This window comes from Chenopodium quinoa, unplaced genomic scaffold (genome assembly GCF_001683475.1).
Source record: "Chenopodium quinoa cultivar QQ74 unplaced genomic scaffold, ASM168347v1, whole genome shotgun sequence".
Classification (NCBI taxonomy): Eukaryota; Viridiplantae; Streptophyta; class Magnoliopsida; order Caryophyllales; family Amaranthaceae; genus Chenopodium; species Chenopodium quinoa.
This window is the reverse complement of record NW_018743252.1, coordinates 5747990-5760457: the sequence shown is the minus strand read 5'-3', so window position 1 is coordinate 5760457 and position 12468 is coordinate 5747990. Positions and strand designations below refer to the sequence as shown.

The 12468-nt window shown below is 34.6% G+C and overlaps 1 protein-coding gene across 1 annotated transcript; it reads right to left on the bottom strand.

Annotated features, from left to right (window-relative positions):
* Nucleotides 1-6155: 6155 nt before the first annotated feature.
* On the bottom strand, nt 6156-11725 carry LOC110735095 (50S ribosomal protein L24-like). Its single transcript, XM_021915241.1, has 6 exons — nt 11570-11725; nt 11400-11478; nt 11184-11279; nt 8114-8217; nt 7871-8007; nt 6156-6455 (listed from the first exon to the last, which is right to left on the bottom strand). The coding sequence occupies exons 2-6, from the start codon at nt 11457-11459 to the stop codon at nt 6373-6375; spliced, it is 480 nt and encodes a 159-aa protein (XP_021770933.1). The 5' UTR covers nt 11460-11478; nt 11570-11725; the 3' UTR covers nt 6156-6372.
* Between the last annotated feature and the right edge of the window lie 743 nt (nt 11726-12468).

Sequence of the window (12468 nt, the reverse complement as noted above, 5' to 3'; positions counted from 1 at the left end):
GATGGTGTAGGGGTTTTAGGCTTTTCGCCCGCTCCTTGACGGAGGCTTTTGCTCTTGCGGTTCTTAGCCATTGCTGCTAAGATAATTGCAAGATGATCTTGGTTAGGAATTTGGCTTAAAGATTTTTGAAAGTCTTCCCCACAGACGGCGCCAAATTGTTTCGGGTGAAAACAATGGGACCTTGCCGAAGGTCCGCTGAAATGGAGAAGGCTGGATTCGGTCCAAGTTATGTTGAGCCGAAGATTTCCTGCACAATAAACACACGTAAACTAGCCTCGGGGGTGTTGCCGAGGAAGGCCCCTCCGATGCTAAAGTCAGTACAATGTGTAAGAAGAAGAAGACACTATGCAAGAGAGTTTGTTGCTTGAGGCTTTTATGGAATATCTCAGAATATATGAATCTATCAATGAATCTATGAATGAATCAGAATATGAATCCCCCCCTTGAATGTATCAATATGATGGCTTTTATACCTCATCATACATGGAGAGGTTGGGCCTTAGCCCAATTGGCTTGCTTTGTGGGCTGACCTTTGACTTTAGCACAATTGGAGAGTTGAACCTTGACCTTGGGCTTTTAATTGGATCATTTAGTGCTTAGGCCCAATTGGACTAAATTGGACCCAAACAAGAATGATGTCACAAGATGAGAATCTGGCGGTGAGGGTGCTAAAGGATAAATATGCCAAACCTAATAATAGATTAAGGGCTTTCTCTTCTAGGTCTCATCTCTGGAAAACTATGGAAAAGGTTTGGGATTTCTTTAAAAGATAATATTCTTTGGGGTATTAGAGATGGTGCTTTTGTTAATTTGTGGAGAGATAGATGGCTTGGGGATAGGAGGAGTATGATTTGTGGCTCCTTGATGAGAGATGAAGAAAAGCTGACTATCAGGAGTGTGATTAGGGATGGAGATTAGGATATGTCGTATCTTTCTTTCACCTTTTTCTGAGGCTATTACCAAAAAGTGTTCTGCTACTTTCATCCCCTGCAAACCAGAATGCTAAAGATTTTATTTTCTCATCGCTTTCTAGAAATGGAAAATTTGATTTTCAAAAAACTATAGCGCTTCTAAACCAACACCAGGTTAGTAATGAGTTGCACTGGAATTGGATTTGGAAAGCGGACTCAGTTTCCAAAAAAAAATTTTTTTTTTTTGTTTGGCTAGCTGTTAATGATCGTATTCCTCACAAAGCCAACTTTATTTGTGAGACACATGGCTTCGTCTCCCTGTTGTGCCTGGTGTCCTAATACTTGGGTTGTTCACACTAGGTTAACCGTACCGTTAAGCCTTAACGATAATCATTCGTTAGACTAATTACTTAAAAACACGAATCGTAACCATATCGTTTTAAAACAGTTAACCGCAACGGTTAACCATTTCTTAGCGGTACGGTTACTGGTTAACCGCTAACCAATAAATAAATTATATTCAATACTTTTTGTGCCCATCCAAGAGTTTCAACTCTGATACAAATTTTGATATAAACAAGAATAAGCTCCAATAAGTTGATTGCAAATCAATAAAGATTCTTTTACTTAATTATACTTCTCTTTTCCTCAAAAAAAAAATATAAAAATATATATTTTTATTTTAAATCGGTTAACCGTGTAACCGTAACCATTAACCACTATATTTCACGGTTCTGTTAACTGTAACCGTTTATTTTTAACGGTACGGTTAGTTAACCTATAAAATGAGTCAGTTATAGCGGTTAACGGTTACAATAAACTGTTAAGTTTTTTTTTTTTTTTTTTTTTTTTGCACACCCCTACCTAATACCCCCGAGAACACTCTCCAGTTCTTAGGGATTGCCCCCAGGATAGAGAAATTTGGAATGAATTTTCAATTACATGCCCTTTCTTTACAGATTCCTTGGGCACGTGGTTGCATTCTAATATACCTGCCCCTCTGCCACACTCGAGCTTACTCCAATTATTTTGGAAAACCTTATTCCCCTCTATCATTTGGTTGATCTGGAAACGGAGAAACCTTAACATCTTCCAAAACACTCAAACCCCCCCCCCCCCCCCCCCCGGTAAGTGCATCTTGGAAGCTCGAGCCTTAGCTTGGGAATATGTCATATTTCTAGAAATTGCACCTCTCCTACCACCCTCTCGAACCAAAACATAAACCCCTCTTATAACCCGCCGCCTTCCTTATGGCTAAAAATGAATTGTGATGCATCATAAGGGGACTTGGAAGCTTGGTTTTACCCAGAAGTGCCATGATTATTTAGTACTGATGGGTGAAATCAAATCTATTCTTGCAAGCCTTCAAGCCATTCATGAGAGGGGATGGTCCCATCACAATTTCAGACTCCCAAGAAGTGATATCAAGAGTAAGCCAAGAGAACAACATAAAGGATATTAATTTCTTCATTGTGGAAATGCAGGGATCTTATTTGGATGAGGAGTGATATCTAGCTGCAGCATGAGAGAAGTATTGCTAACCGAGTGGCTGACAGAATGTCAAAGAGCTGTAAAACTGACATTGTAGGAAATTATGATAGACTTGTTTTTTACAACCCTTCGGGTTTTGTCAAGGATGTAATTTTACAAGACAACTCCCTAACTCTGTAACACTTTTACGGTTCTAATCTAATTGCTCCCGGCTTTAAAAAAAAATAAAAAAAATAAAAAAAGAGTCTACTAAATGAAGCTAATAAATGTCCAACTGCACAGCTACCCTAGAATGTCGGCTGATTTGCTTATGGTCGGATATGCTTCCATCAATTTGCTGTCCACATCCAAAAATGCACATATAAACCCCCTTAACTACATTAGTGTGGGAGGCATCCACAATTTGACCTCTTTGTTGAACTTTAGCCCACTTATTACTCAACATAAAATAAAACCTCTAATAGAGTTCCATTTCGAGTGAATCGGAAGCACATTAAGGGCACAAGGGACACACTGCATGGGTGTATGTTTTTGGGTCTAGTTTAGTATTTTTCTCATGTCTCCTTCATTTCAAATCAGAATTGGGTTTTCGATATATCGTATTTCAAGAGATATCTACTAATATAAGTTTCATCTTAAATTTCAAGCTTGGAAATCAGATTAGCTCGTTTTCAAATTAAGGTTATGAAAAGAGAAAATCAGGCTAATGTTTATTGATTTTGGGCTAAATAAAGGGTTTGGGCTATTGAAAGAACTTATATGACTCAGAAAAAGTCTAGAGGACTATAACAAAACGGTTTGAGGTCAGAACAAAAGTTATTTCAACCAATCTTCAGGTCCATTACGCAACTCAAACCAATATCAGGCTTTATTTTAAGATGACATATTTTGGTGTCTATAGGTACAATCATGTTGGATCTAATTGGGATCATGGGAAGTTTCAGGTTAGGCCAATAATGGGTCATTATTGGCCTAACCGAGCCATGGGTAGAAGTCGAGTCTAATTGGGTCATGGGTAGTTTCAGGTCGGATAAAACTAGCACTTTTTGAGTTTAAATGGTTTCGGGTATATTTTGTTTCAAGTCAGATCAAATTCAGATATGGAATTATCTAGCCTTATTGATTTCTGGTATATTATGTGTCAATTTTTGGTCATATTTAGATCATAAATTATAGAATAAAGCCGATTTCAAGTTATAATGGATTGATTCCAAGTCGAATTTGAATAAGATTTTTCGGGTCTCGAAATCTGTTTGGTTTCAAGTAAATCATTCGAATTGGATAAGTTTTTACACTCGTACTACTAGATACAACATTTACATCTTTACACTCATTCTCTTATTTATCCACTTAATAACACTAACCCGTCTATTTACACACTGTCACTTTACAAACACTCCCATTTTCAATATGTATTAAAAAGATTTCAGAAAAACATAATTTCGTAGTTTAGTACTAACAATTATTCGAAGTATCCAACGGACCTCATAACGTAGAAATTTTTAATAAAAAAATTCAAAACATATTCATCATTAACTTGTCTAACATAAACTACAGAAACTGCATGAACATGTCTAACATAAACTAAACAATTAGCAAAAATATTATTTAGGAAGACAAAAACATCTCATTAGAAGAAATGAAAACCTAGTCGATCATATGATCAAACTCTCCCGACTCTATACGTTCGATATCATTTACGAGTGCTTCGAAATGCTTTTTGATTTGCTCAACGGTCTTTCCAGGGATCCTTAATGCAATCTGCTCAAATAAGTCATTACAATTGATGCCCAATTCTGCTAGAGAATTCTCAAATATCTTGTTTTCCTCATTTGTCCATTCTCCATCCTTTCTCGTCTGATGTTGTTTCGACGATCTAGCAGAAGGTCGTTCTGATGAGTTTTTGGAGGTTGAATTGGAATACATTGCTTGCTGTAAAGTTGGTAATAGAATCAATTTTTTTTTTCTTAGAAGTATTGGAAAAAACTGTAATGTTCTGATTACATGCAAGTGAATGAAGGTATATAAATAAGAAATTTTGTTCTGAAAATTATGGTAAGAACTAAGATTTTCGTTTATATTTTGTAATAAAAAGAATACTATGTTTCTGAATTTACTTCGTAATTGCTTATTTGTTCAGACTACCATTTTGTCCTGTAACAGCTGTTTTCTATTCCATTAAACCTCCTAAATATTTAATGAATAAATTATTTATTAAGAAAGCATTGTTACTGTTATGAAATCGGAAATATTTTTCTTAGGAAAGTATTGACTTAATATAGAGTATTAAATTAAAGGAAAGGTTTCTTAAGCTTCAAATTCTATTGTGTCACTATTCAAAAAAAAAAAAAAAAAAAAAAAAAAAAAAAAAAACAATGCTATTGTGTCAAAAATAAAGTTTCGGGGTTTGTTAAATGACGTCCTTATTTTACCAGGTAACGCCAGCATTTAAACATGAATGGACGAACATACTCTCGCCTGTATTCTACGTTTTTCTTCCCGCTAACTCAATGTAACATTCCTCCTTTCAACAAATAAACCACCACCAACTAGGCTACCACCAACCAAGGGCGAAGTTATCTATCACCGGAATTTAAGTCGTGTTTTTTTTGGTTGGAGGCCAAATGCCTAGTTTTTTCAAATATCCTAGGAGAAAACGCCTAGAATTCTCAAAACTCCCGGGAGAAACTAAAATTCTAGGCGTTTCACTCCATGGAGTTTTGAAAATTTTAGGCGTTTCTTTTCCAGTTTATTTGCGGTTTTTGTTTTTGTCATAACTTTTGATCCCAAACTCGAATTATGATAAATAATATACCGTTGAAAAGCTCTAGATGTCTACTTTTCAATGTAATTAAAATCAGTTCAATATCATTTTTAGATATTAAGATAAGGCCGAAATTGTGCAAGAGTATCGATTTTAGAACGAGTTTAGTATTTTAACTATATCATAAAATCTAGAAATGATATTGACCTGATTTTAATTCGATTAGAAAGTAGACATCAAGAGCTTTCCAACGATATATTAATTATCTTAATTCGAGTTTGGGATCAAAAGTTATGATAAATACAAAAATCACAAAAAAAAAAAAAAAAAAAAAAAAAAAAAAAAAACGCCTAAAACTTTCAAAACTCCGTGGGGAGAAATGCCTAGAATTTTAGTTTCTACTAGGAGTTTTGACAATTCTAGGCGTTTTCTCCTAGGATATTTGAAAAAACTAGGCGTTTGGCCTCCAACGAAAAAAAAAAACACGACTTAAATTCCAGTGATAGATAACCTCGCCCTCGGTCGATGGTAGCCTAGTTGGTGGTGGTTTATTTGTTGGAAGGAGAGAATGATACATTGAGTTAGCGGGAAGAAAAACGTAGAATACAGGTAAGGGTATGTTCGACCATTCATGTTTAAATGCGGACGTTACCTAATAAAATGAGGGCGTCGTTTAGCTTTATAAAGTTTCAAATTCTCAAGTTATATTGAGTCGGCACAAAATTGGTTCCTTTCGGTTTTAATTGACCATTTTCTCAAAATATACCTAATCAGATTATAGAACGAGGCCTACACTATAACTTCATCATGTTGCTCTTGTTGTGCTTAAAAAAACAAATATTGCTCTTGATTGGAATCATAATAAACTCCAATGCAAATAAAATCTAATACTATCTCGATTGTACAAGAAAATCATATTTATGTGGGATTTTATTTGATATGGTTTGATGAGTGCATTGAGGGAAATAAGAAACATGAACTCGAGGGGAAAACAAAGCACACAGCACGATAGATCAATCTGCCAAAAAACCAATCACTTGGATAATTTCTTTTGGTATAAGCAAAGATACTATAGAATTATTAGCCCAAAAAATTCTAGAAATACTACTGCATTAGCTAATGAAAATATGTCATGGAGCCAATGATTTAGTTATCGGATACACTTAGCTGAACAATAGTAGCAGAAGAAAAAGATGTTCGACCCACTTAAAGGTTTGGCATGCCCTCTCCAGTTTTAGGATCATACGTCTTTTCCAGTACGTAATTCATTGGGGTATCCTTAGGACCAGCTGCAAGAGTAAGAATTGTGTTAGCAAGCAAGTAGATAACCACAAGATATAAGCCCTTGAATCAGATATCAATCTTAGTTCACAAGCTCTTGATGGGAATAATGCTGAATTACTTGCAGTAAGTATTGCAACCTTTAGGAACAGAAAATTATTCATATTAGCACTAAATTAAGGGGGCAAAGAACCTGATGTAACAGAAACGATAGAATAGACGCAACACACCAAATGTTCTACAATATGCTTATCTATAGAGGCTCTATGCTTAGAAAAGCTAGACCACTTAGCTAGTACTACCACAGTGAATAATAAACTTCATTCAATGTTTACATGTGCATCTCAAGACAATCATAGCATTGTGTAAGCAAGGAATTAAACCCTCACTAAACCCATAACTGAGAATTTGAGAAGGTGAGTTTTAATAGTAGTAAGTTGAGCAAAATAACACGTGAGGGCAGCATTAAAATGCTACCAATATTGTTTTGCCAATAACAGTTATATTTGAATAAGATTAACCAACTTGATAAATATTCTCTTTAACAAAGTAGCGTGTTCCGTAGGTTTTGCCTAGTAAGAGTTGTTTGGACAATGTAACTTTATACCTACATTGATGCTACCTACATTGATGCTATAATAATGGAGCTGAGCTTGGTCTTTGCCTCAAAACTTAAGACTATATATCTGTTCCAGGCACTATTCACAAAATCTTCATCACTCTCACATTTGCTATAATAGTCTTTCGCTACACTATAACCCAACAAGGTCATATTTAAGAACATTTTCACTTCATAAATCATGCTAACTATATTCATTAGAATTCTTTACAAAAATTACTGGCTTTAAGTCTGCTTTCCTACAAGAAAAACCTGGAAAGTACCAAACTGAATTTTTTTATAATCACAAGTCCTAATCTTAGCTTATTAGCCAGTATCTAACTTATGTTAGTTGTGAAATGAACTCATCTGAACTAAAATGAAGCCATAATATGAACTTAATGAAACTGAAACCCTTTTTTTTCCCAAAATGAAAAGAACATAGCCTATCTTGATCAAACTACATGATAAAAAGTTCTAAACTTGACCCCAATTGTCTATTAATTCAAAGGAAAAAAAAAAAAAAAAAAAAAAACCACATAGCAAATACCTGTATCTCATATTAATTGACCGCACTTTGGCTAGTAATTTAGTATTCTATCATACTTGCATGTAATTTAATTTTTGAATATCATTGCTGAATTTGTTTCAAATATTACCTTTGCAACATTTACAGCGTGTCAAACGATATGGTGATTAAAAGTAAGGTTCAAAGCTAAAAAACATTTGACCATAAATTTTCAATGCTGCCTAAAACTTGGAGATGGTGTGGATATAAATCATCAAACAACAAGAAATTGCAGAATGTAAGAATCAGATACATACGAACAGTAGGCCTTGGTGTGGTCCTTATCTTCAAAATTTCAGGGCGAGGGATTATGGACCCTGATGCTCCTATACCTCTAGCAATTCTGACCTTTCCACCATCCTCTAGATATCTAATTCCTACCTTGCAAGGTTTTCTGAAGAAGAGAGCATGACCCCATAAAGTTATCATTGGAATCTGTTATATACAGATATGCAGAATATTCAGTAAGTCATTTGACAGATATGAGCAGTTGACTATACCCAGTAACTGGATCAACAACTTGCACATTTGAGACATGCAGTGGGGCTTCAACTGTAAAAATGCCACCTTCATGCCCTTGCCCTTGTTTGATATGTTTTTTGACCTGGGAAGTTACAACAAAAGAAGACATGAGCAATATACTATACTGGGCAGACTATCAAAAGAACCTGAACAAACAGCAACATACAAAGTACATTTAAATTTCCATCACTGGCATAAAAGTGAAATAATGGACATCAAGATTCAGTATGTTCAATTCTACAATCCATTCAGGAAATTCAGGAAGAGCTTAATTCTATCAAATCAGCACATGTATAGTTTAATCAATACATTCTTAGATTGAAACCTGAAACTCAATTGAATTTTATTTTAAAGCTTTTACCTCTTGAGAAGAAGCAATAATCAAATAGGTCAAAAAATTCATATACCAAAATCCTCATCAAACCAAGTCCACAGCAAAAAGAATCCTAGCACTAACTTACAAGGAACAAAACAGAGAAATATGCCAAGCAGATTATACTAAGATTAAACAAACAAAAAATAAATAAACCCTCATGTTGAACATTCATCAAAAGATGAAAGAGCTTAACAATAAATTTTAAAACATGGTATACTAACTACAGCATAAACCAACAGATCTAGAGGCCGTAAGGAAAATAATGTTCTTTTCCCCTTCCATGGAGGAACTGATGATCTAATTATTTGCTCACTGAAGACTCTATAAACTCACTGTACCAATAGAGTCATAATGCTTTTTTTAAAAAAAAATAAATAAAGTCAGAAACATTTTACACTAACAACAGCATTAAGAAAATTAGAAGTGCAAGGAATATTAGCACACATATACTCAAGAAGAGATTTTTTCCAACAACCATTCAATCTTGTTGGAACATCAAAGAAGCTGTGTATGTCAAAGGCAGAATACGATTTCTTAATTAATATGGAGCCAATCAATTCAGCCATGTTCACAACGCAAAATAAATATACTAATTCAGCTTGAGACTTAGATAACCAAGATGAAAAAGGCAAGAAATCGTGCCAGAAAATTGTTCATGGAGAATACATTGGGTAGCTAACCAAATTTCATTACTATTTTGTAAAGAAAAGCATTACTTGAACAATTAGATTGGTAAGCCATATCACCATTTGAGACCCGGGGTTGGGGGAAGGGGGTTGGTTTGGGACCTCAATTGTAAAAAACGGGAAAAGAATGCTTATCACATTAATTGATTCCCAGGCTGAAGATATCTTGAAAATTCTGCAGTGTACTAGTCTTTGAGGTGTAGCACTATTCTAAACTAGGCTTTTACACAGAAATCCAGCTAATATTTAAGGTGGAGTTTCACCGTTAAGATGGTGGAGGCTTTTCACATGCAATTCTACATTATGAAGAAATTATGGTAGCTTGATGTACCTCAGGTATAAATCTTCTTGTGAAGGGCATGCAAAGAAATCAATCGACCAAGTGCTAATGTTCAACATGAAAGGAAAATGTGGAGACTAATTTCTGTGCAATAGTGAAATGCCCACATATGTTATAAAGGTATAGTCTAAGAGGTTATGGGAATGGACATAGACAGGAAAGTGGGAATGCCTCAACAGAAATATAGAATGAGCAACTATATGACTTTATCATTTAAGAAAATACATTGTCAGTGAGGCAATAGCTGAATATGGTAGCTGGGGTCATTACTGAAGATACGGAATAATACATGAGTAACATGACACAAGGAAATTAGAAGAGAGGACGGAGATATTGCTAATCAAGCCATTGATTACTTGCAGTCTACACAGGAGACAAGATACGCTCCTTAAATAGCAGCAATGGTTTAACAAACAAAATGGAATCCTCTTCCAAACAGAATTATCAAAATCAATGTCGCCAGCACAGTTCATGGTAAATGCCTAAATAGGGCACAGGTTTGTTTGTCATCATAAGGGGAGTTAATGAAGTTGGAGGCAATAAGATTCTAAAAACCCATGGAAGCTGAATATGGTCCTCAACTGGTGAGACAGCAAGTGAATTTTAACATGATCTTAGAGTAGGACACACTCCAATTGGTCAATAATTCAATATGATTGTTTTAGTGCCCAAAACATAACCTCCGAATTCCAAAAGCATCATCTTATATCTTTTCGACATGTCTATAGGGGATGGTAGCCAAAAGCCCTGTTTGTTTGACAAATACAACCCTCATACACACCCTCTCTCTTGGAAAATGAAAAGCCAACAAAGTGCTCCACCTTTGACAGTTTGATTATTTCTAAGGGTACAAAATTTCAAATGATAGAGCTTAGATTAGAAAAGGGCAGTTAAATCTGAATAGAAGTATACTTTTGATAATTATCTGAAAATGAACCAGCTCAAAAGGCTATTCTTCAGTACAAGGTACATAATCTGCTTATAAGTCATAACATGATCTTGAAATAACTCCAATTAATCAATATGCTTAACAAAAATGCGATCATTTTGTATTTATAATGAAATCTCAATTACTCAAATCAATCAATAAATACAAGACTAAAAATCTATATTGAGCCATTCTAAAACAATAAGCCACTTATAGCCCCGGGACTTCAACATGTTAGCTTAAAATGATGGGGCCCTTTGTCTCTATTCAAAATATAATAGCATCTATCTTGCTTCAATAAAAAAAAAACTTTCCAATTTCCCCTAATAAAGACAGCACGACATGATTTCATGATTGTCTTCTACCTCCATGTTCAAATGGATCAGTTTCTTTAAAGTTTCGATAATGATTACCGACCTTACTAGAAAATTAGTGACTCAAGACACACTAACCTCTAATAGCGTACAAGAAACCACTACTTCTATTTTCAATCACTCTGCCAGTTCACATTAGCAATATTACGAGTACATTATTTAGCAAAACATAAACGCAGGCTCAAACTGTTTGAAAAGCAACATTTACAGAAACTCCAATTCAATCTACGAAACATAAATGAAGGTTCAAAACACACAAACGAAGGTTCAGTATTCAGTTCCTCTTACATAAAGCAACATTTTAAAACTCAATTTCTTCTAAATTCGTAGAGAATAATTCTTACAAGGTTTTTTCCCTCAACAATGACACGATTTTGAGATCGAATCACACGCTTAATAGTACCGGTTTCGCCTCTATCTTTGCCCCTGATAATCATCACCTGTGCAAAAAAATTAAAATAAATTTACTCAACAGCAAAAAAAAAAAAAAAAAAATAATAATAATAAAAAAAAAAAAACACTAGGGTTTAAGCAATATCCCAATAATTTTGGGCACTTACATTATCACCTCGAAGAATCTTCCAATTCCTAATAATTTTTTGAGCTGCCTTCCATCCCATCCTCAATCAAACAAAAACCCTAATAAAAATACAAAGAAATTTGCTGTAAATTTGGGTTGAAATTGATATTTGATGATTTCAAATTGAAAAAAATATAAAATTCGTCTTACTTTAGAAGGTGCTGAATGGAGGAGTGAGAAAGCTCAGAAGCCGCTTCAATGGAGAATTCAGATAATGCGCTTCAATGGAGAAGAGAGAAGGGAGGTGCAGTGTAAAAGAGCTGAGCTTCAAAAGAGATGAATAATGTAAACAGAGGAGGAAGATTAATCATGCATATACAGAGTAATATTGATCGTCGGATCTGAATAATATCAACGGTTGTAATTCATTTTATCTAAGTTTTCCTCAACATTTTTTACACAAACTAAAAATATTGGAAAATATTAAGACAGTGTGTCAATCTTTGCTTCGTTCTTCCAATATACTCCAACCTTTAAATCTTCCTAAAATATATATAAGTTTGTATTTTTTTTCTCCCAAAATAAATCTAGTTTATTGGCAACCGGATAATTAAGTCACCATTAGCTATGTTGGTCTTAGCTGGTTTGTTTCCCTCCCAAATCAATTGAAGCGCCTTAACTCCCTTCAATCAACTATGTCGCATCATCATCAATGCTCAAAGCTAAGCCACCGCCCTCCCACTATATAACAATTACTCAGTCTCTCTCTTTCACTATCACTCCGTATTTGCTCTCACTCTACAAATTACTGCACCCAAAAAAATTTTTCCCTAAATTGGTACTGCAATTATACTTAGTTGTCTAAGCACTCAAGCGAAGATAATGTTCCTGCAAAAGCATTGTGGTCCTCGAATCATTGAAGCGCAAATGATATGTGATCTACAGAACCCTAAATTTGATTCCTTTTGATATTAATTGCATGTGGGGTTCAGTAATTTCCTTTTTATTTGGATTTTTTCCTCTGAAATTGTACACTTGAATTCGATTAAAGTAACTAGATTGATGGAATTAATCGTAATTTGTGTTTAGGTATTGTTATTTTTGTCTTT

What these genes read in the sequence shown, in the direction of transcription:
- LOC110735095 (XM_021915241.1), bottom strand. Translation starts at nt 11,459, where the DNA reads ATGGGATGGAAGGCAGCTCAAAAAATTATTAGGAATTGGAAGATTCTT. An exon ending in GTTGTTGATCCAGTTACTGG is followed by an intron (nt 8,008 to 8,113) that starts GTATAGTCAACT and finishes TCTCTTCTTCAG; the next exon opens with AAAACCTTGCAAGGTAGGAA. An exon ending in CACACCAAGGCCTACTGTTC is followed by an intron (nt 6,456 to 7,870) that starts GTATGTATCTGA and finishes TTACTCTTGCAG; the next exon opens with CTGGTCCTAAGGATACCCCA.